General features: G+C 31.4%; 4 protein-coding genes across 4 annotated transcripts; 3 read left to right on the forward strand and 1 right to left on the reverse strand.

Moving 5' to 3' along the window:
* The first annotated feature begins 958 nt into the window (after positions 1–958).
* LOC129916386 (dynein regulatory complex protein 11) lies at positions 959–5421 on the forward strand. The gene is made up of 7 exons (XM_055996288.1): positions 959–1925; positions 1987–2212; positions 3719–3896; positions 3987–4140; positions 4204–4958; positions 5017–5187; positions 5250–5421. The coding sequence occupies exons 1-7, from the start codon at positions 1164–1166 to the stop codon at positions 5419–5421; spliced, it is 2418 nt and encodes an 805-aa protein (XP_055852263.1). The 5' UTR covers positions 959–1163.
* A 359-nt stretch (positions 5422–5780) lies between these two features.
* LOC129914614 (U6 snRNA phosphodiesterase 1) lies at positions 5781–8637 on the reverse strand. The gene is made up of 5 exons (XM_055993948.1): positions 8409–8637; positions 6528–6667; positions 6292–6469; positions 6072–6234; positions 5781–6011 (listed from the first exon to the last, which is right to left on the reverse strand). Exons 1-5 carry the CDS (start codon positions 8504–8506, stop codon positions 5823–5825), a joined length of 768 nt encoding a protein of 255 aa, XP_055849923.1. The 5' UTR covers positions 8507–8637; the 3' UTR covers positions 5781–5822.
* Positions 8638–11207: 2570 nt separating this feature from the next.
* Positions 11208–15380, forward strand: LOC129915467 (3-ketodihydrosphingosine reductase). The gene is made up of 3 exons (XM_055995017.1): positions 11208–11526; positions 14194–14762; positions 14833–15380. The coding sequence occupies exons 1-3, from the start codon at positions 11310–11312 to the stop codon at positions 15028–15030; spliced, it is 984 nt and encodes a 327-aa protein (XP_055850992.1). The 5' UTR covers positions 11208–11309; the 3' UTR covers positions 15031–15380.
* A 3636-nt stretch (positions 15381–19016) lies between these two features.
* On the forward strand, positions 19017–25110 carry LOC129915850 (vacuolar protein sorting-associated protein 45). Its single transcript, XM_055995540.1, has 5 exons — positions 19017–19236; positions 19332–19530; positions 19583–20211; positions 24140–24589; positions 24653–25110. Exons 1-5 carry the CDS (start codon positions 19144–19146, stop codon positions 25004–25006), a joined length of 1725 nt encoding a protein of 574 aa, XP_055851515.1. The 5' UTR covers positions 19017–19143; the 3' UTR covers positions 25007–25110.
* Positions 25111–25343: the final 233 nt, after the last annotated feature.

Here is a 25343-nt window from a genome sequence, read left to right on the forward strand (position 1 = left end):
TCCGTATTTTAAACTTACAATTCCGGGCGAACAAAAATATGTCTGTTGAAAAAAAGGTCCATGTGAAATTCACAATTTCAAAAATAAGAATTGTTAGAAGAAACATGTTGATGCGGTCTGCTGTAGAATATCAACATATGTAAGTTGCGTAAAAGCCTTCTCAATTATATAAGTTAACACAGATCGAGCTCAATTTTAGCTCCCATACAAATATTATCTCAAAAATTAATTCCTATTTTCGAAGCTTTTCCTGTTTGAAATTTTGAAAATAGCTGTATCCTGTAATGCCGACTTCTCACGGGTCGATTTTTTCCGCAAGGCCAAAGTCGACTTGGATTTTACTATGGGAATTGGAACGGCAAATCTCAATAGTTTTTGACAATCAACTATTGACTATCACTTTTGTCGATTCCACCCCTAGTTTAAACAATTATTATAGTTGAAAAAGGACGATTTTTTTTTTTTTTTTTCAAATTTTGATTTTAAAAACCATATTTTCAAAAACCACTCATTAAATAAACTTCGTTTTAAATTAAGAGACAAGAATTAACTTTACTAGCTTTTCAAAAATAAGTATGTTATTTTAGGTATTTCCGTTATTCAAATATTTATTCAAATACTGTTTTTTCTGTTTGAAATCAATTTGTAAGAAAATTGCATCTGACACCGAAACGATGCAAGGCTTGCTAACAAAAAATACGGTAAGGGCCAATTGCACAAACGTGGTTCAGCCTCGGATCAGGAATTTAACTCGCCAATTTCGGCAGATTAGCAGTAGATCAACTTTGGTTCAAGGATGGATTTAGCTATTTCAACCTGTTTGGACATAGAACCAGTACTAAAAATCAATTTTACCACCGAATTCAGAAGATAAAAGTTGCTGAACCACGGATTAAATATTTGTTCAACTGGCCCTAAGAATATAAAATATATTAAAAATAGAAAAGATACTTTTAAATTGAGATGTAAACAATAACACTTATTTAGCTACAACCCCTAATGTTTGGGAAAATAAATTTCTCTGACACTCTTTTTCGGCACGAATGCATTGTAAACATGGAAACCATTGTAGTAGTTACGCATTTGACTACCATGCTTGCTATTGATTATCAAAGTCCTTATATTGGAGAAATTTAATTCAGTAGTTGTGTGGCTAACATACGATGTCTAATCATTTCTATAATGAAATCTGGTTTCAAACCCAGCAAGAATTGGAAGGATTGGCAATATCCGATATTGATCAGCAAGCTCGCGAACCAACTACAGAAAGGACAACACTTCAAACTTCAATTTATGAATTGTATCTTAAGTACATTTCTATTGCTAATAGACTGGAAGATGTCTATGACAAAATGATACATCCACAGAAGCGTCTTTTAATAAGGCGTGTCCTTGACTCCTGTTTGGGACGTGTCATAGAATTAAAACATGATCTCGTCAATATTGACATGATGGAGTTCAGTTATAATGATGAAGTAATGGAGAAACTTAAACTTATACCCCAAGATACAGAACTTCATATTCCAAGGTACTTTCATCGTGAGAGACAGCAGGAAATTCAATTCCGAAAAAGTGTAATGGATGAAATATTGATTAAGTTGGGTTGGCTTGAAGAGAACCCACAGGAAGAAAAGCTAACCGAAATTGAAGCAATTCGTTTGATTCAAATTCATGAACGTGCTCGACAGGGTCGTTTGCGAGCGCATTTTATGAAAGAAATTCGACTGCTCAAAGAGAAAAGTAAATCGGAAAATGTTCAAGAACGAACAGATTCGGGTCTTTTGGCAGCAATGAGAATACAGAAAATGTGGCGTGGTCATACGGCTCGTAGAATAACCCGCCGCAAAAAAGTAGAGGAAATGATTTTGATCGGTATGATTCCGCCACCAAAAAAGAAATCTGAAGCAAGGGAACAAATGAATCAGGTATAATACTTCTTACGTATTTAAATTAACTATGAAAGCTATTTATTGTTCTGTCTATTAGATGTTCCTTGAACGTTACAAAACTCAAGAAGAATTTCGAAAAGAATATGAAAAGGCAGTAGTTCAAATACGTGAAGAAATAAGAACAAAGCAAGGCCCAGTTTTAATCGATGACATCGCAGATGAAATCAGATTGTGGATAAAAGATTGTTATGATAAAACTGGAAAACTCCCTGATTTTCCATCTGAGGAGAATGGAGGATCTTTGCATATTTTCAGTAGAGCAGGTAAATTTAAGGAAAAGATAGATTGATGTTTTATTAATTGTCGAGAGTAGAAAATGCAAATAAAGCTGGTCCCTCAATTGGGTCTATTTGTGTATTTTTTTAAATATCGACAGTATTTGGGACAGTCTTGAGCTTATTAAGTCTAGTTTTTTAATACATGTGATATCTTCTAACCTCCCTATTCATAAACGTTGTATAACTTTATACAACTTTTTAAATTTGGAATTTTTTATTAAATAAAGCATATATTCCAAAAATTTGAAAAAACATGTTAAACAGTCTCTAAGTAGTCAAAAATCTAATGAATACGAATACAAATTTTTCTGTGAACATTTATAAAAACAAACAATTTTGAAATAAAAAAAATAAAATAAATGCCCTAAAAAACGCCCTAATAAAAAAAAATAGTTATATGTAATAATTTCTTTAGAATGGCGCATCTCAATATTTTTTTTTTTTTTTGAAAACGGGAGGATTTAGAACCAAAAGACTTTATTTAGCTTTCCAAATTAAAAGGTTGTTCTTTTGAAAAGAATGAAAAATTGGATTTTATAACTTAAATTTAATTTCGGAGTAGTGGAAGCACAATATAGAACCAAAATTCTTACGTACCTGTAACTTCTTGTCCCGCTCTTCCTTCATCAAAAAGCATTCATCTTGTTTTAGGATTATTAATAAAATGCACTGCTAGGTCGCACCGTACTTGCTTTTGTGGTAAAACTAACTGTAACGTTTAAGCTGTTTATTGAACAAAATTAGGGAAAATTTAAACTTTTGATTTTTTTAAGGAATTTAATAAGTACCTAACCTAAAAATAAATAAAATCAGTTTATATAATTAATTAAACACCGTTTTAAACGACCTTTTACACAATACCAAGTATGCAATTTGGACAAACAGACATGTATCAAAATACTGGAAATTATGGGTTATACAAATTTTTCTAGTCGTATTCTTTCTGGTACTCAATAGCCAGTAGTTTCTTCCTCATTTTTTTCGAAAAATAAACTTATTATTTTATTTTTAATTTATTTTTGTTTTGGGAATGAAATAAAAAATGAGTACCTGCTAAATAATAGAAAAAAACACCAAAATTTAATAAAATATTCAATGAATATTGTATTTGCTACAACTCTACTTATAGAACTTTAACGGTTAATGGAATATTTTTGGAGATCAGATTTGATAAAATCAATCCATAAAAAAGTTTTTCTTTTTTCCTGTACTAAAATGCATATCAAAAATATTATCTATTCAAAAGAGCACTCCAGAAAAGCCTCGGAATCAAATTGAAATCAATTTTCCAAGTTTGATTTTAAACGGTCACTGTGGCGTATGCGTAACTTATTTTAAAGCAATTTTTTATTGGTTAAGAAAAAGTTGTCTTTTGCCAAATAAGTAATACAACTCTTTGACCTTTATTGACCATTTTCTTTCTGACCATTAACATTGTGTAGTTTCAAGTTTCTCTCGGCATTTTTTAGTATAATAATTTCATTTTTTCAGGAACTGAAAGTGAAATTAGTCGATCATCAGCACGATCATCAAAAGAATCTAGAAAAACAAAAGATAAATCGAAATCACCCGCTAGAAGTGGGGATTTAAATGTAACTGAAACCCCCGATGGATTATACCATCAAAGTCAATCGATGTTTTTGGGTGATTTAAAAAGTGAAATTGATGAGTAAGCTTATAAAAAATACTAATCTACTTTGTATTAAGTGTTTTGTAGATAATTTGATATCAAATTCTTAAATTACAATGTGTTTCACAGGTTCGGTGAAGTATGGAAAGAAAACGATGAAATGGACAATCTCCATCAAAAGCACAACGAAGAAATGATTTATGCTGAAAAGTATGCCGAAGTTGAACTTGAATTTCGTAAGATTGTTGACGAATTGATGAGACAGGAATTAGATCTTCTGCAGGTAAATTTTTTTTTTTAAGTAAAATAAAAAATGATTCTATAATCCGAACCTTAACAATAAAAGACTGCAGTTGGTAAAAAAGCAAAGAAAAGTAGCAAGAAAACTAGACGTTCAGGAAAGAAAAGCAAAAAGAAGAAAGAAAAAGATCTTACTCCAGATCGAACTACAGAATCTCTTTTCGAAGAGCTTGTAACTAATGGTATAATTCGAAAGTATCCAGATACTCCTCTTAGTGCTTTCTTAGGAGACAAGTCCTACACCGCTCGTAGCGGCCTCAATCCTTCGGCTGGTGATGTGCGTCAAGTATTGATTGAATATTGTATTTTGCCATTAGGTTCGCAGACAATTCGAAATTCTTGTCCGTGTATTCGTTCGTTGTTGTTGGCTGGTCCCAAAGGAAGTGGCAAACGAACACTTTTACATGCTATATGCACAGAGGTTGGAGCTATTTTGTTTGATTTGACACCTGCAAATATTGTTGGAAAATACCCAGGCAAATCAGGTCTTATAATGTTAATACACTTGGTTTTAAAAGTTTCGCGGCTTTTACAGCCGGCAGTTATTTATATGGGTGATGCTGAAAGACCATTTATGAAAAAAATACCAAAAACTGATAGAAGTGATCCGAAACGTTTGAAAAAGGATTTGTCCAAATTAATAAAAAATATAGCTCCTGAGGATCGAGTTATTTTTATTGGGACATCCAACTTACCCTGGGAAGCTGATCAGAAGCTTCTTCAGCAGACTTATAATCGTTTTATCTACATTCCAAGGCCAGATTATGGAGCTCTGTCATTCGCTTGGAAAATGCTTCTGGAGTAATGTTTTGACTGTTTCATGTGAATGATATTTTAAATATTTATGTGTTTCCAACAGTGAGCATAGCGGAGGTGCATGTCAACTTGATTGTAGTGTTATGGCAAAGATCTCTGATGGGTACACAATTGGTTCCGTGAATGCATGTATACAAGAGGTTTTAACATGCAAAAGAAAGCTTCAGATGCGTTCACAGCCGTTAACACACATAGAACTCATAAATTCCCTTTGGTATTTAAATTGAAATATTTTGAATATCAAAATTATTGTAAGGTATTTTTTGTTATTTCAAGTACCAAAGATCCAGTGTATTGTGAGGAAGAAGAAGCTTTTGAGACATGGTGGTCTAAGACTCCATTGGGTAGAAGAAAACAACGTGCATTGGATGAAGAGGAAGAAGCAAAAATGGAAGAACAAGTCCAAGCTGCTAAACAAGGAAATGGTACACGAAAAAAGAAAAATTGAATCACTAAAAATAAATTAGATTAAAAATTACCTTGAAATCAGCTAATTCTATTTTTTATAAATAAAGTGTGACATCTTTTTGAAAAATCCAAAGTCATGCTTATTTTATGAATTCAATCACTACTGTTAATATGTTTTTATGTAACTTTTGGTTTCACGGATTTTTTTGATGATCATGATTCTCTAGAAATCTGGATCACAATAACGCCGATAAGAAATAAAATAAAATATTATAATAAATTGTGCTCTGTCATTTTATTGAGCATGATGACTACAATTTTGCAGAACCGATCAACACGAAACATATCGGTTGATTATTTAGAATTTTTAGCAGTAGTTTTCTGAAAAAGCGAGTAAAATTATTTGTCTTGAATATAATTTATTTCAGTCATTAACATAATTTATTTCAATTCAAAATTAAAGCTCTTATTTCCGGTATTACATTTTATTTGATTAACTTTTATCTGAAAGTCATCTGCATTTGTTTCTCTCATTTCGGAAAGCTTTGCATTTAGTTCAGGTAATTTTTCTTTTATTAAACTTTCCTGATCGCCCAAACACCACATTATACTGGCATGAAATGAAGGATTCTATATTAAAATGAAATTTTAAAAGATTTTAAAAATTAAAAAATAACTATATTTAATTACCTCATAGAATGTATTTAATTGAAATTCATTCATTAATTTATCCATTTTAAGCATCAGTTTATGTAACTTTTCAAAATATACGTCACCGACCGTTAGTCCAATGAACGTTCTTGTTCTTTCCTCATTGAGATAAACGTTAAGAGACTGAAATTCGACGGGGAAACTAAATTATTATACATTTGCAATATTTTTTCAATAAATATTAGCTGTATGTACTTACTGTTCTGATGAAACTAAGGTTTCTTGAAGCGATTTCACAAATAGTTTTATCCAATGATGTCTCAGAATAACAGTTTTTGTCAGACTTAAATGTATATTTTCAGATTGTTTTAAATCAATTGATTTGTGTAAGGCATTTTGTATCATCATTTGTAATTCGTCCATTATATTTAAATCAACTTAAATTCTTTTTTTGTAAATTAAATAAGCTAAACGATGAATATAAATTGATCTCACCTGGTATAAAAATTAGAGTGGCCCAGTTTCCACGTTCGTGTTCAAACGAACGGATTCGTCCTCCATGTTTCGATGGATCATCTTCTGGAGCTACGTGAAACACTTTGTTCATGCTACTTATAGCTGAAGGCAAAGGAAGTCTATAAAAGGAATTTTATATACAGTTATTCAAAACTCTTATTTTGTCTTTTTTATATGCAAAAAATCCTTAAGTCTAGACTGAAATCGACAGTCTTGCTACTTAATTGGGAAATGAGAAAGTATCAGATCAATAAAACCTCAGCGTTTGAAATAACATACACGACTGAGTCGCACGTACTTCCTCTTATGGTAAAAGTAAATTTAATGTTGAAGCTTTTTATTAAAAAAAAATTAGGGAAAATTTATAATTTGGTTTTCTTAAGGAATTTAATGATTAAGTATATAAAATTAAATTATATTTTACACAAAACCTGGAACCTCAATTGGTTTATTAAAAAAAAAAAAAATTGAAAATCATTAGTCGTTTTTTTTTTCTTTTAAATTTTTTGTAAATAAAAATTCTACTATAAGATTTTTCAAAAAAAAAAGTATGTATGTATGCTATTTTTAAATTTCGATAAAGTTCATCGACTCGTTTTCAAAAAACTGACTTTTCAAATAATTTTTAAAAAATCCAGAAATTTGTTTTTTGAAAAATTTTATATAACAATAATTACTTAAACGTTTTTGTATAAAAATTTTGGTTGAAATCGTCAATGTCGTTGATGAGAATTTCATAATTTTAAAAACCGTTAATAATGGTACAAAGAATATTTTTTTTAATTTCAAAAATTGGCTGTTAATAATACTACACACAATCGTAAGAACCGTTTTTGAAAAAGTGTAACTTTTCTATTTCTGTTATCGTCGGCATGTTCTAACATCTTCAGCATAACACCAAAACCGCGATTCTGCATTTTTGGACATGTCATTTTACTTGTTATCAGTCTTTCTATTCACTGCATCAATCGCGGTTTTCCATCTGTTGCCTTGAAGCCTAAACTATAAGATTGCTTTGAGGCAGTTTTTCTTAAAACTACAATTTTGCAGATTCGTGGTTTTGGCTTGGTGCCCACGATATTTACCGTTAGTTTCCTAAACAAAATTTCAATCTGTTCTCTAAGCTACTACTTAGTTTGAAGCAAATTGCTTCAGTAGCTTAGGCTGTAGCTCGAGGTGCGTACAGACGGACAGACAGACTGAATTGCGTGACCAACTTTTTTTGGCACTCTCCATCATCGTAATGTCATGAATGATTGTTATCTCGAGTTCGACTTTTATAACGATTCCTAAACTTGCCTTATGGATCCACCTCCGTTCTGAGTTTGCGTTCTTTGAACGTGAATAAACCCAATTACCAACTGAGTCTGGGGCCAAATTCCTCAAGAGTGAGTTCGTTTGTGTACCTACACTAAAAAAGGTGTAAATTGCATTGCAAACAAAGCAGAGAAAAACTCACTCTTGCGGAATTGGTCACCTGTTGTACTTCTTACTTCCGATATAAGAACTATATCGCAAGTAAAAACCGCAAACTTAGAACGAAGGTGGTTCCAAAAACTTCTGGTATGTAAAAGCAAATGCAAAGCACTGGCATTTATTTGGCCTTAGAAATTAAATTTTCTGATTTCAAGCCGGCGAACCCCAGCCGGACTACTAGTGCTTTGTGTATAAAATCTAGATTTTATATACAAAGTACTAGTGTAGAACACTTGGAAACTTGGGATAGTTATGAACCCACGACTTTGAAGTCTTAAAAGCGCCAAATAAATATCAAAATGAAATTAATTGGAATCACATTTCATTACACACTACTAATTGAAAACAATTTATGTTAATAATTGTAGTAAAGTACCTACTTACTTTTGTATTGGACTAATCTTCATAATTTTTGGTTCCGGTGGTTTGGCATTGTCTTCTTCATCATCATCAGATGAAGAACTATAATTTACCAATGCCATAAATGGTAATAATTAAATATTTTAAACTATTAAGTTGGGAATCAAGTTATTTAAATACAAAATTAAAAACAAATTTTACAGTAGGTCCTCTTCAAATTTGTTGTTCAATAAAAGTTTTGTCATTTCTCTTGCCTTTTATTTGACATTTGTGTTTGAAAAATTGAAACATCGGTACCCATCATAGTAGCGTCCAAACAAATAAGACCTACGAACTTCATTTAAATTCTTACGGCCATATTATTCACTCTGGATTTAGTTTGGATTAAAGTAAATTTTAAATCCAATCCATTAAATCTGAATCTTATAAATCCAAGGATTTAATTTTTTGTTCATATTATTCGCTCAAAAAAAAATTATGTGATTATTCAATTAATTTTGAATAATTTGCATTTATCTTTATTTTTCCTTCACAAAATACTTGACAAAACAACTGGAACACTGTGAAAATGAATTTTACATCTGGATTTATAAAGTTAAACAGAACTCCAGAGAGCAGTTTAAATTTGTTTGGATTTAACGAGATTGGATTTAAAAAATTGGATTTAAGATTGGATTTAAGTAGTGAATTTTATGGAATTGGATTTATTTTTGACATTTGACATTGTTTACATCCAGCCCTTCAAGCAAACAGGTCCGACCTCGGTCCGAATCCGCTCCGCCTGAGGCGGAGCTGAGTCCGACTTCGGATCAGAAACTGGTCCGAAGGCGGCTCAAATTAGTATGGAAATTATAATCACCGCGAAGTCGATTGCATATGTATTGATGTGGTGAATATCTCCATTCCGAGAAAATGGAGCCGAAGGCGGACCTGAGTCGGAGCAGCGAAAACCTACCAGAAAGAGGAATAAAAAAGGGATGAAGTATCGCATTCGCGACCAAAAAAAAGAACAAGATTTATTTTTTTTTTCACTGAAACTGTTTTATTTTTTATTTAATTTTGGCAAACGAAATTTTCACAATATAAAATACAATACATTTTTTTCATTTTATTTTATTTGTTGTTGCTGCTGTTGTTGGTGTTTTTTTAGATGCCCAATCGCATGTTTCACCTTCTGCCTTTTTCTTCATCATTAGAGATTACATCTACATAACAAGAAGAAACAACATTTTAACCCAAACACTTTGAGCGATATATACAACATACCTTTTTTTGTTTCCATATTGTTTATAATTTGATATTGTTTATAATTATACTAATATTATAATAACAACGAGACACGACGCGACGCGACTATACACTTCAACGAAACATAACAAAATGACGCTTTTGCTCTTGTTGGCTATGTCTGTTTCACTTTTTTTTCCATTTCTCACTTTCCACCACGATTCTCGTTCGACTTTGTGTTCATACACAAAAAGTTGCAAGTGTGTGAGTGCAACCCCGCTTTTCTCGGTCGGAGGTCGGACTGTCTTTTCTGGACTCCGTTTTCTTGCTTGAAGGGAGATGTATTTTTTAAACTAGTGAATAATATGGCCGTTAGAGGATATAATATATGGAGTGCTTTTGTGCTGTTAGTTCCGTGAAGCTTTTATAGAGGGCTCTAGTTTCTCTAAGTTTTTTGATGAGTGCATGCCTCCATTTTATTTTCATTTGATGGCTGTCATCAACAAGCGTGTTTATTTACAGCTGCGGAACCGGACTTCCAAGCCTTTACATACACATACCGCTGCACCTGTACTGCTACCATTAAATGTAGTCTCACGAAAACCAGTCTAATGTGAACACTTCTTATGTCGTTTTCCAAAATTCAAGGAGTGACACTCCTAGCTATATAATCACTCCAAAAAGAGTGATTTCAAATTCCAAAATTGAAAAAGGAGTGAATTTTTGGAGTGAATTCTTCACTCCCAAAATTTTGAAGGAGTGACGGAGTGATTACCAATACTTCTACATTTGACTTCATGGACTGCTTGTCAAATTGTTGGGTGGTTGTTTTAACTTTTTTTTGTGAAGGAAATTATATTTATTTAAAAAAAAATTCAATAAAGTATTGTAAAAAATCACTTAAAATGAATTTAAAAGATTGTGTTATTATTTTATTCATTATTTCGTATTACAAACACATGCAAAGCAAACGTCAAATCACTCCACTTTTCAAATTCTTCGTGAACAAATTCCAAAATTACACGAAAAAGGAGTCATTCACTCCCATAATTTTGGAAAACGACATTAATGTCGTTTTCCAAAATTATGGGAGTGAATCACTCCTTTTTCGTGCAATTTTGGAATTTGTTCACGAAGAATTTGACAAGTGGAGTGATTTGACGTTTGCTTTGCATGTATTTGTAATACGAAATAATGAATAAAATAATAACACAATCTTTTAAATTCACTTTTAGTGATTTTTTACAATACTTTATTGAATTTTTTTGTAAATAAATATAATTTCCTTCACAAAAAAAAGTTAAAGCAACCACCCAACAATTTGACAAGCAGTCCATGAAGTCAAATGTAGAAGTATTGGTAATCACTCCGTCACTCCTTCAAAATTTTGGGAGTGAAGAATTCACTCCAAAAATTCACTCCATTTTCAATTTTGGAATTTGAAATCACTCCTTTTGGAGTGATTATATAGCTAGGAGTGTCACTCCTTGAATTTTGGAAAACGACATAAATTATTCTAGTTGAATGGAATTTCTTTTGATTGAAAAAAGTCTTTCAACCGTTTGACACCTGTCATTTTGAGTTTGTACACTTTACATCTTTTTTTTTATTTTTAGTGGGGTGGATAGAAAAAAAAAAGAAATCTGTTTCCGCGCTTTCTATTGATAAGAAAAAATAGAAAACATCAATTTATTTCTAATGAATTTGTCTTTGGAAATTATATTTTATATTGCTGTAGCAATTGCAGCTCATGTTCTTGTTTACATCTTTGTTACAAAGAAAAAACAAAAATCCATATTCGGTCGGCATGTAGTTGTTACAGGTGGCTCCAAAGGAATTGGCCTTTACATTGCTGTGGAATGTGCCATGAAAGGTGCTAATATTACATTGATAGCTCGTGATGAGAAAATGTTAAGTAAGTATAATGTTATTTAGTTGAGTTAAGTTTAGGTTTAAGGAAATCATAAGCTCGTATTGCACTTAATAAAAGCAAAGCTGCAGCAGCTCAGCCAAAAATTCCTTTTCAGATCTTCCTTTATGGATAAAAGCAATAAACTCCTTCTATATAAAACGCTTATCAAATCTGTACTCTAATACGTCTTCATTTCATGATTTTAAATATCTCCTATTGTAGCTAAAGAACTTCAAATATTTAAAAGACATGTCTTAAGATTTTGTATAAACAAACATAAACGACCAGGTTGAAATTGGTATAAAAACGCTATCATATATATAGCGAGTCAAATACCTTACCTTTACTCTCATACCTTTTCGATCTGGTAACGAAAAGAATTCGTTCCTTTAGTTATCATGACAACCTTCTAATTAGAAATGTCTATACAGCTAATCTTGAATTTGCTATTGAAGATAGGTATTATGAATCTTCAATTAGCTTACCGAACCCCTCGTCTTCCCATTAATTCCAATTACATGACAATGAATTCCTCTCTCACTTCTATAGGAGGGGCAATACTAATGTAGAGGTTAATGGATGAAATTCAACTCATTCAAAAGACATTCCATGAAAAATGGTAACTATAATTAGGAAAAAGAGTAATAGATGGGATATATTGCAATGGAAAACTTCTTTAGAGGCAGAAAACTCTTTATCAGGAGTTAACAAGTGTTTGCGAACTTAACTCCTAAATGGATATTCACCTAGCCAAACTTTTCATCAAGTTTTAAGTAAAAATAAACGCTTAAACGTGGTTGACTTAATGTCGCATACGTTACGCAACATGTATCTAATTTATGGTAACTTTATTTGTTAAACTGCGACTTGTGAACGCTTCATTACATAAAAGCGATACTCTTAAATTATTTCTAAGTGTTCAAATCGATCTAAAAACTGTTACGGCTCTTAAAATCTATTTCAAACACAAAAAAAAAATGCAAAAATTTCATATATGTACGTTACAATGGAAAGCTCCTCAAACACTTTTTGTAGTTTCTTTGTCTTTAATTAAAATTATAACATAATTGAACAACTCCAGTTCTCAAATTTTAAATAATGTAGAAATTTTGCAAACCTTATGAAACATTCAAAATTGTTTGCTTTATATAACTAAATAAATAATGTACACATTTTATAATATACATTTCATAAGAAATGTACAAACATTTTTGATTTATTTAGCTAAATTATATACCACGTATAATGAAAACATATCGCTCATTTACTTGAACACTGTCATAACTCTAAAAAATTGTTTTTTTTTTCAGAAAACTAGTTTTAAAATTAGTATCAATCTATTTTTATATGTATGTAAAAAAGTTAGATTCTAAAACCAAACTAGTGCTCCTTCTGTCAATTTTAATGTTAAGAAAAGAGTTTTTTGTATGATTAAAGAATGCTTTATTCCAATAACTTCTGTATTAATAACTCAAAACTCGTGATTTTTGAGTTATGGCAGTATTCAAGTAAATGAGCGATATGTATGTATAACTATTGTGGTATGATGCATTTGTTGGCTCGTGTCAATGAGGGGACTTTTGTGTCCTTTTTGGCACGATTCGATAACTGCCTCTTGTTATTTTTGTTATTATCTAGTTTTAAGTACCTAATCACAATATCTACACTCTTAAAAGTGACTTGAGCAACACTTAAATGTATACATATGTAACTAGTTAAGTTATCTATTACTTTGTACACAAGATAATGTAAATCTTTTTATAAATATTTATGCATAAGCTAGAAAAATTCCAAGTTAGCAACAAAACCTTATTACTTTAAATTGTAAACCATTTAGTAAGTTACTAATTTAAAAATCAGTCCGCTTTTTAGCTTAGTAACTTACTAAAATGGCTTTAGAAATTTACTTAATCGTTTAAAATTTTGCGTTAATTTATTTATATCTACTTGTAAGTGCGAAAAAACGTTCCTTTTTGTAGATTTTTTGTGTACATATAGTAAATTTAATGTATTAAAACAATTCGTTGTGTATTTAAAAAAATATTGGGTACCGTTATTTTTATAGAAGATCTCCAAGAAGACCTCCAAAAAAGGTGTCTGGCAGTGAGCAAGATATCTGATCCAAATCACCTAAAATTAAAAAAAACCAAACGATTAATTTCCAGGATAGACGAATGCAGGTAATGAACGAAGGAATAGTCAAAATTTTGACAAAATGGCGGATTCCCAAAAAAAAAATCTATTTTTTCACGAAAATTTACACTTTTAAGTGGCTTAAAAAATCGAATTATTGTCATAAACCTTATTCCTTCTTTCATTACCTGACAAAAGTATCTAAGAAAATTGTGTAAAAATTTCAAGCCGATCACTCCAGGCGTTTCGGAGAAATTTTGCTCACCGACTTTGAAAACACCGTTTCGAGAAAAACGCGTTTAAAAATTTTGGGAACTATGTAAACTAAGTTAAAAAGTCTTCACAAATACGCTATTTTCTCCGAAACTAATTGCTGTATCAATGTGAAATTTTCGGACAACATTCTTATATATACATATGTACATTCAAAATATGCAAAAAAAAATTATTTGATTTTTTTCAAAATTACAACCCCTTAAATTAAAGTCTACATATACTTTGAATTAAATTTTTGAAGAAATCATCTTTTATTTGCAGAAGGAGCAGTTGTCCTTCTGGAAGTACTACGCCAATCTCCGGAACAAAAATTCAACTACAAAACATTGGACATATCACAGAGTTATGAAAAAATTGCAGAATGTCTTGCTGACATCGAGAAAGAATTTGGTCATATTTACATGTTGGTAAACTGTGCGGGAATGGCAATTTGTGGTGTTTTTGAAGAGGTTTCTGTCGAAGACTCGAGAAAGTTAATGGAAATCAATTATTTTGGCACCTACAACTGTACTCGGTATGTTTTGCCCAAAATGAAAGCCGCTGGAGAGGGTATTATTGTAATCACAGCTTCTCAGGCGGCTTTATTTGGAATATACGGTTATGGAGCTTATACAGCTTCTAAATATGCTCTCCGTGGAATGGCCGAAACAATTGCAATGGAATCTCGTCATTTAGGAGTATCAGTTACATTGGCATTGCCTGCTGATACTAATACTCCTGGTTTTGAAAATGAAGAAAAAACCAAACCAAAAGAAACGAAACTTATATCGGGAAGTGGAGGACTTGCTCAGCCTGATGATGTTGCAAAGCGTATTGTTAACGATGCCTTGGTTAGTTATATTATTTCTTACTATTTTCTAAATAGTCCAATTGTTTTAATCTCAATTAATAATTCTCTAGAAAGGTTCATTCATTTCCATAATGGGCTTTGAAAGCTGGCTGGTGACACTTTTATGCGGTGGAATGTTGCCGTGGGGCGGTTTCTTTCAAAACATATTGCATGCCTTAGTTCTAGGACCACTACGCATTGTTGGATGCTTTTTGCAATGGCATTTTGGCAGAATCATTCGGAATTGTGCCAAGGAAAAAACAGACTAACATTTTAAGTGTTTTTTAACGTCCTTATATATTTATATTGCATGAGCTATGAATGTTCGCTTTTATAATTATTGTTTAAGAATAACAAGCTGACTGTAAATTTAGAATTTTATACAAAATATTAATCTTATTTCGAATTATTATAGGCAAAAGCACTTAAGTATAAAATGCTCGCATTGAGCACGACGAGTCACACTGTGGTGGCTGTGAGTTGAAAAAATTTAAAATAATTCACACCAGGAGTGACAAGTGCTTAAGATGAGCTAATTTATTTAAGAAATATTTAATTATTTGCTGTCAATAACACATAAATTATTTAAAATCTGAATACATATATTTCTTGCAATGCATTTATTACAGCTTCAGTTTTACAAGTGTCCTTTAGACGAATAACCGTTGTACAATCTCGAGTAAGGACGATATCGGAAAAATGGTTGTTTATAACATTAAAATTTGATATCGGTCGAGTATGTTAAAAATATGTTTTTATTCGAATTCCCCCAAAATTGACTAATTTTTTTATTTTAGACTATTTTGATTTACCTACATTATTTAATTTGTTAAAAACCTACGTATGCGGCTAGAGATAGGCGGTGAAAATGAACGACCAAACGATTTGGACACAATTTCGCACCTAGATCCCCTATTTTGTTAAACGATTATCGTTAAAACTACGTATCGTTATTGTTTAAATGCGATTACGTATTACAATAATCGTTTTATTTCCACGATACTTGTTAATCTTTACGACCAGCATTTGCCTATCGTTTGATGTTCGCTATCTTTTATTCATAATATAGTTACTTTTGTCGATAGAATGTAAAAAATATATTTTCGTTTTACATAATCGCTCTTTGTCGTGAATAACATTTACTTCAGTATCGTTTATTCGCTCGTTTTGTATTACGTAATAGACCCCTAGTGCAAATAAAATATACGACTGGGTCGCACGAGCTTGCACTGGCATTTTGCTTATACTATCAATAGAATGCAAAAAATATTTTTTCGTTTTCATAATCGCTCTTTGTCGTGAATAACATTTACTTCAGTATCGTTTATTCGTTCGTTTTGTATTACGTAATAGACCCCAAGTGCAAATAAAATGTACGAGTGGGTCGCACGAGCTTGCACTGGCATTTTGCTTATAAATATAACTGCAATCAACTTATTCATTGAAATTTAGTTTTATGCATCTTAAGTTCAAACTACCAATATTACTACACGCATCTAGACCTTTCCACTATGTGTTACACCGACGATGGGACAAAACCATCCATTCTCCATTCGTAAAGGAAAATAAAAAAAAATTATTTTTCAAAGGAAAAAAAGCTTCTTAAATTAATTTGAGTCCCAAAAAAACATGTAACTTGAAATTTTTGATGCATTTAAAGAAAACTAATTTTTCTTATAAATAGTTTTTGAGAAAAATAATTAAAAATGAAATTGGTATGCCAATTTTTAGTTATATTTTATTAATCAACACCTAATACAACTTTTTCAAAAAATGTCCCGTCTTTGAAAAATTTATTTTTCAAAAGATTAAAAAAGAGTTTATTTTTGAAAAATTTGTTTTGGATTTAAACGAAAAAAATAGTACAAATTGAGCTAGTCTAGAAATTAAGAAAACGGTTCCGTCAAACAAATATTTTCGAATAAAAAAAAAAACTTTTTCATCAAAAGTAGCAAATGAAACTCGTAAAATCTTTGGAGTCGTTTTTAAATAAAACTTTTCCAAAATTCGCAGTTACCGTTATTTTTTGGTTATGAAAAATATATATTTTGAAATTTAACAACATTAATTTATTGTTTTGCAGCTTAAAAAACTATTTATAACCGTCAAACGTTTATTCCATTTTACACAGCTAAATTTTATCAAAAAAAAATTATATTCATACCCTATTCACACACCGGCCTTAATAATAAATATATTTCAAATATGTTAGTGTATGTATTATTATAATAAGTCAGCTATTATTAGAAAAATAATAGAGGCGGAGTTGTTTTGCCTAACTCTTGTTTAAAGAGTTCTATCTAATGACTGTAATAGACTCCATAAACGCCTTAGAGGATATAATATATGGAGTGCTTGTTCCTATAACTAATACATTGTAACGCCATATGCATGGATAGGGGTCGCTGCCTTCGTTTTTCAATGAGAGTCCGGTTCCGCAGCTGTAAATAAAAACGCTTGTTGGTGACAGCCATCAAATGAAAATAAAATGGAGGCATGCACTCATCGAAAAACTTCAAGAAACTACAGCCCTCTATAAAAGCTTCAAGGAACTAACAGCACAAAAGGACTCCATATATTATATCCTCTAAGATAATAGCTCATAATAATGTAAGAAGCTTATAAATTTTTCACCAAGCAAGATTAGTTTACAAAATCGAGTGTTGGGTGGTCTCGCTCAACACTTAAGTTGAGATTGCTAACTCCGAAAACTTAAAAGCGGTATATGAGCGCTTGAAGAATATTAGCCTTATAGCGTTTTCGTTTGGGAATTCTTAGAAGCGTCCGGGACTGTCCGATCCGGAATGCCAAACGATCAGAGTTAGATACTTTTTTTTTTATTCTGAAGTTTGGGTTTCTTTGTATTTGTGAAACATCAAATGCGAACGTCTGATGAAAGTTTTGTTTTGTTTATTTTTTTTTATTATCATTAAGTTATCTATTTTTGTTTTCTTTCTTCGCATTATTTTAATATAGTTTGAAGTTTGTGCATAGTTAAAAATCTTGAAATTGAGAAATGAATAACAAAGAATGACATTTCATTACTTTGACGTCTTAAGTGTTAACATGTGTGCGTGATTCTGGTTTTGATTCTGCCTCAAAATTCGGAATCGATTTTCTCTTCTTTTCAGAATTAGAACTGTCATTGAGTGCCAAACGATCAGTTTCAGAATCGTTCGGGAGAATTCCGGACAGTCCCGGACGACCAAACGAAAACGCTATTAATGTATTTATTATAATAAATTTTTATAATTAATAATTTTTTTCTTTTCCAACTACACATTCGGTATTTATTACGCATTTATAAAAAGTACAACATTTTTATTCAAATTTGTGCACGAAATCTCCAAGAGTTGTTTTTACGACCCATCATTAAGCTTTTTTTTATATATGTATGTAAATAAATTTAGAATTGTTACAATTTTATAGACAAATGTGTTAAGTATTATTCTTTTGACATTCACTTTTTTTGATATGGACTGTAAGTTGCTTCCTTCACACAAAAACAATGAAAAAATATAATTCTAATTCTTAGAACTGTCCGAAACTACCCGAAACGGAATGCCAAACGAATAAATTTTAATCCTTTATTTTTATTCTGAAGTGTGTCACTAGCGCAAAAATTTAAACGATTTAGTAAATTTTGGTAATTTGAAGTCAAAAGAAGACTGATTTTTAGCTAAGTAAATTACTAAAATGGCTTTAGCATTTTACTAAATCGTTTAAAATTTTGTGCCATTGTATTTATTATAGAAAAACGCCAAACACTGCCAGTCAATATGAATAAAGAAATGATTTATTTCAGGAATTTAACTCGCCGATTTCGACGGATTAGCTTTGGATCAACTTTGATTCAAGCTTGGATTAGGATATTTTAACATATAAGGACCTTGAACCATTCCTAAACTTTGTTTTACCACTGATTTCAGAAGATAAGTTGCTAATCCACGGATTAAATATTTGGCCTGAAATTTTCAATGATGAGAATTTTCAATGACAGAAATTTTCAATGATTGCTATAAACCTGTCATGAAAATTCCAATGATTGGTTTCAATGATGAAAACCAATGGTAGCTTTAACTGGCCCTTGAATCTCTCGAAAACACGGCTGATGATTCGCCCCCAAGAAAAACTGCAACGAAAGCCAAACATTCCAATTCCATACCGTTTCAATTTTCCATGCGTTGCCCCCTTAAGAAACTTGTTGAATACTACCTCATTGAACAAAACTATAAACTGACAGTTATATGTCAATCAAACAAATGACATTTGAAAATGTTAAAAAAAAAATCGTAAATTTGTGAATGAAAAATTATAAATTACCACTTTTGCAAAATTAAATCAAATTTCAGAATAAAATAAACCAAACATTCACATAAAAAATGAATGTAATAACTGCAGTTAAATTATATGTGGAGAAAATGACCAATGAGTCTGGACCAGGAATGAAAATAATCCTTTTAGATAAGGAAACAGTAAGTACACCTACATTTTTTCCATTCGTTTTCAACTTTAACCTTTTTTTTATTCAAAACATATTGTTTACATTTTTGTTTAATTATTCTTATAGACAAGTATTATATCGATGGCTTTTAGTCAATCCGACATGCTCCAAAGAGAAGTGTATCTCTTTGAACGTCTAGATTCTGGCCGTTCCAATGAACGACTTAAGCATTTAAAGTGCATTGTTTTTGTACGGCCAACAAAACAAAATGTTGCTCTTCTAGCTGATGAATTGAGAAATCCTAAATATGGTTCATATTACATTTGTAAGAAAATATTAATTTTTCAATTAAACTTCGCTAAATAGTTTTTATATAGATTTTAGTAACATCATTCCAAGAACTGATATCAAAATACTCGCCGAGTGCGATGAGAGTGAATCAGTTCGTGAAGTCAAAGAAATCTATGCCGATTATCTCTGCGTCAATCCAAATTTGTTTTCCTTTAACATTCCAACATGCATGAATCGTTTAACCTGGCAGCCGGAAGCATTAAGTCGCAGTGTCCAAGGACTTACTTCTGTTTTACTTTCATTAAAAATGAATCCTGTCATACGTTATCGAGCTGGTAGTGTACCAGCACAAACTCTAGCCAAACACATCTTTGAACAAACTACTAAAGAATCATCATTATTTGATTTTCGTACTTATGAAAATGGAGCACCACCACCATTGCTTTTGATTCTGGATCGTATGGATGACCCGGTAACACCGTTATTACATCAATGGACTTATCAAGCTATGGTACATGAACTATTGAATATTAAAAATAATCGAGTCGATCTATCTGGGACACCACAAATACCGAAGGATTTTAAGGAAGTTGTTTTGTCAGGTGATCAAGATGAATTCTATGCGAAGAATATGTATGCAAATTATGGAGAGATTGGTTCCACTATAAAAAGTCTAATGGAAGAGTTTCAGAAAAAAGCAAAAGATCAAAAAAAGGTAAGTAAACATTTTCAATGACTGTCCTTGTTATATTTTCATAGATAGAATGTTCAATAAAAATAACTACTCCACTTGCACTTTAACGCCCTCAATTCACACTTGATCCTGATTTAGGAGCTACGAAAAAGTTCAGAGATTCTTTTCTTAGTCGTATAGAAGATATCAGCTTCGAAATTATATTTATGTAGGTATAAATCATGAGGTGTTTTATTGTTGGAGCTCTCTTCTCGATTTCATCTTACATGCACCCATTGAAAACCTTCATCGTTTGATAACTTCTTGGTAGTGTGTCCAATGGTTCTATACACTTATTTATTGATCCTTGTGAATACCCGTGATCAGACTTTAGCTACAAGTGATCCCAGGACTTTTCGTTCTTAATGTTAAAAAAAAACTGGAAGAATCTCTTACATCTTGGGGGCTATATATTAAGTCAAGTTTCGTTTCTCTGATTGGTTAGATTTTAAAGAAAATCTTTCCAATTCAGGCAGTTTTCCGTGGAAAGTAAGCCAAGACAAGATAGCACACTTGCCTGTCTAGGCTTCTTGGCATTTCGTCACTAACTTGTTTTAACTCGTCTTGTTAAATTTCTTTCCAGAAAATGACATTGCCTGTTTAGCCATTAATGTTCCCTGAACGTGCCCATCACCAATTGGGCTTTTTAAAACGTACGACTCCTCACATACACTGTCAAAAGTTTGTGTACTCCCTTTTTTAGATAGCAACGCCAAAACCTAAAATACGCATGTACAATTTAAGAGGAACATGTACTTTAAAAAAGAAAATAAGCAAAAAAAAATATAGGAACAGTATTTCATAACGAAAGTTCCGATGTTCATTGATCTCGGACCCTTCTATCCAGTCCCAACTAGAACTACTCTATTGGGCTTAAATTCGGTGATTGCGACGGCCATATCATGACTTGAAGGATTTCTCGTCTTCTCTCCGTTTTTTAGGTAATCCTGGTATAATATGGACGGGTATTTAGGTTCCACGAACTAGGATTCATCGCTCCATAAGAATCTGTTTAAGGTCGATTTTCTTCACTCGGAGTTGAACAAAACTTGAGAATTTTTATATTAAATAAGTCTTCTTCCGTCAGTCTCTTTGTCTTCTGGCCCACTCTAACCTTTTCACCTTGTTTGTGGTTTTTGTTTGTTGAGTTTTATTTATTATTTAACAAAATTTTGAATAAATTAAAAAATTTCAAATAAATTAAAATTAAAAAAAAAAAATGACAATTTTACAAATTCCCGAACAGAAACTCTACCATATAGTCCAGCAGCTTTTAATCTCCGTTTCGCCGTTATCAAGGACGTCGGCTTATTCCCTGTGGTATTTTTTTCGACACGAATTTCGGATGCTGTGTTTCGCCATTCTGTTTGCCTGTTATATCCATTGATGGTTTTGAAAACCTTTTTTGTGTAGGCATTAGGGTGGTCCAATTTTTACATTTTCGTTGTGCCCCACTTAAAATCTTGTTATTTATGTATTTGGTATTAAATACGTAAAATATCAGCCTTTTAGCTCAAGTGAAACTGGGCGCTCAACAAGCTCAAAGTTTTTGCTTGAATGCTATTAGGCAGGTGCCCATACTTAAAAAAATTATCATATTTAAATTTATCTGGTGAAGTTAGTTGGAATTTAATATAATTTTTCATGATATGCCTTTCGTTTATTAATTGATATTTTTGACATAAATTCATTTTGTTTATTTAAATTCGTCTGTTAATTTATTTTTGCCCAAAACTAAAAAAAAGAATTAATGAATACAAAATGAATAACTCGAATCGAGAGAAAGATGAAATTTGTTTACTGGGTTATCGGGAACTTATGGACTAATATAATTTTTTAACGAAATTCCAACTCCTGATACTTCAAAGCTGATGAGCGCCCTCTTCCCAAGACTTAAGAGGGCTAAAACTTTCAGGATATGTTGGTATTGATGTGTCTAACAAAATAATAGGTGGGGAACTAACCACACCAGCAGGCATGAATTGATGTCGAAATTCTTCCGGGGTCAAATCTTCTTTTTCAAAACTCTGCTTTTCAAATTCTATATTTCAAAATTCTGCCTTTCAAAAACCTGCAAAAAATATACAAGGCGTTTGGAAAAAATTGCTGCTTGTTATTTGATTACTTTCGTACTTTGCCAATTCCTTTGATATTCATTTTTTGTTTGATAAATCAATAGGCCATATTCATAGTTTTTTCCTAAGCCGCCACTTTAGGTTTGTTCGTTGTGAACTCTAGGGCACTCTGGGTCACTCCGAATTCGACGTCAAGCGTTTTTTGTAGCTCCTTTTTCAACCCGAGTTATTTCCTCTTTGTTCGCTGTTCGCTCTGAACTCACCCCGAACAACTCTGGGTATTTTGTCAGAGCGCTGAATTCAGAGTTATTAAAATCAAATCAGCTGTTGTCATTTAAAGAAAAAAAATTGTTTGGAGTGCGAAAAGTGATTTGTCGTTTGTGGATACAAAATTTGTGTGGTAAATATGAGATTTTTCACGAAATTCATGAAATAAGAAACTAAATAAAGAAAAAAATGTCAAAACAGAAATCAGCTGATGAAACTGAACCTCTGAGGTGTTCGATGTAAAATAAAACCCGACAAACTCTGATTTTTTTGACAATTGATTGACATGACTCAGAGTGCCCTGGAGCGAACAGACCTTTTGTCTCTTCTAAAACTAGGGTTTATTTTATTTAGAGCCAATTTTTCAATTTTCTAATAAACAGTCAGTTAACTGTTCGACGAATAAAGTTATTAGGCTCATAAACAATCAGATAAAAACATTGAATTTTTCAATCAAAAATAATTTATTCTACAGAATAACAAAAAAAAATTGTCAAATTCAAAAATATTTAAAATTAAACGTCATTTTTATTATGATTGTTTTTGTTTTTTTTGTTTTCCACTGTATTTTTTTGAAAATTCTTCCAAAACAGCTTTGACAACTGACACAATATTTTTGTTGAGATTATTCCTTAGAATAATTTTTATTCGTCTCTGAAAGAAGCAAATAGTTTTATTCTTAGGAATAAGCTATACCTGCCTGTTGAAAAATTGATTTTTTCTTTATCCTTAGGAATAAGTACTAACTGACTGTTTAACTGACTATTGAAAAATTGGCCCTTAAAATAATAATAATTTTAACAATTTCTAAACTTCTAAATTCTAAACCAATTTCCTATGGAAAACATTTGCTTCTAACCTGTGTTATACATAAGTTATAACTTTAGACTCCAGCCTATGTAAAACCTGGTTTTAATATATGAATATGGCCAAATGCATTTAAAAAACTATTAATAGCTGTGTTCCTTTGGCCTTAAGTAACTACTGCTAAGTACTTCTGGTGGTATTCAACTCCATTTCTTCTATAGAAAAAATGTCTTTGAATGGATTCAGAAGTACTAAAAAGTACTTTGCTGACCCAAAGGAACACAGCCAATATATCAAATCAAAAAAAAATATTCAAAAAATTGAATTGGAAACTGAAAATTAGTTTGTATCAGACAACATCGTTTTTAATTAATTTTCAACGGTGCATGTAGATGTGAGTTGTAAAAGCCCGCCTATGCATTAAAAAAAAAACAAGGAACAGTTAAACAACAAACAGTTAGAAAAGTACTTTAGTTGAATTACATTAATGAGGTGAATTTCTGTTTATTAAAAAAAAAAACATAATTAGCAGAATCTTTATGTGCTGGCAGAATTTTGAAAAACGGAATAGAAACAAAAAATTATGAAAAACGGATTATACGTTAAAAAAGCAGATTTTTAAATATCACAATTTTGAAATCAGAATTTTGATCCGCTTAACCTAAGGTCATACAAATTTATAATGATGAAAAACCCCAATTCATACACCTTTTTAAGCCGTTTTCGACCTTTTTTTTTAATTGCATTAATAATTTTTGCAGGTGGAAAGCATTTCCGATATGAAAAATTTCATCGAAACGTATCCACAATTTAAAAAAATGTCTGGAACTGTAACAAAGCATCTTTGTGTTATGGGTGAACTTTCAAACTTATGTACAAAACGTAGTTTATTTGAACTATCAGAATTGGAACAAGAAGTTGCATGCAAAGCAGAACACTCGGCACAATTACAAAGAATAAAAAAAATAATTGCTGATGAACGAATTGCTATTGATGATGCCCTGAAATTGGTTGCCCTTTATGCTTTACGCTATGAACGACATGCAAATTGCGATACGTGTGGTCTTTTGCAAATAATAAAGAATCGAGGAGGTCGAACATCATTAGTACCAAGTTTGATTGAATATGCTGGCCAACATGCACGACAAGGAGAACTATTTAATTTGGTTCGAATCACAGACGCCGTAAAGCTTACCAGAAACCTTATAAAGGTATTTATTTAATTTAAATTTTTTAACTAATTAGATTTAACTCTTGTTTTTTATTAACAATAGGGTCTTAAAGGAGTGGAAAATGTCTTCACTCAGCACACTTGCTTGCTAAAAGAAACTCTCGAAGATATATTCAAAGGTCGTGATGTCGATCCAGTATATCCAGCTATTAATTCTGAACTTGTGCCATTCCGACGACCACCACAGGAGGTGGTTGTATTTATTGTAGGTGGGGCAACGTACGAAGAAGCATTGGCTGTGCATCATTTAAATAATACTGGGTACAAAGTCATTCTCGGTGGAACAACAATACATAATTCATCGAGCTTTATGCAGGAAGTGCTTGCAGCAACTCAGGGAGTTCAGTTTAAACATACAAAATCAATGCTTAAATTCTGTGCAAGCGAAAATTTTTAAATATTTATAAACATTCATTGTAGCTAGAGAAGTATCATAAAAATTACAAATAAAACAAATATATCACTATAACAAATTTAAAAGAAAAATAATATTTGATTTGTATTATGTGTACATTTTTTTGAACATTTATTTATTATTATATTCCTATTGTAAAAAATATATGTTATATATATTGTGATTTTAAACATATAATAAAATATAAATTAATATATGCAATCGTAATGAAAAAAAAAACCTCTAGTATATTTTATTACTTACTTACTTCTTTTTATTTAAATTTCAATTTATTTACTTCGAAGGGAATTTGCTTAACACATGCTTACTTACTTTTCTT

Source organism: Episyrphus balteatus, chromosome 3 (genome assembly GCF_945859705.1).
Source record: "Episyrphus balteatus chromosome 3, idEpiBalt1.1, whole genome shotgun sequence".
NCBI lineage: Eukaryota > Metazoa > Arthropoda > Insecta > Diptera > Syrphidae > Episyrphus > Episyrphus balteatus.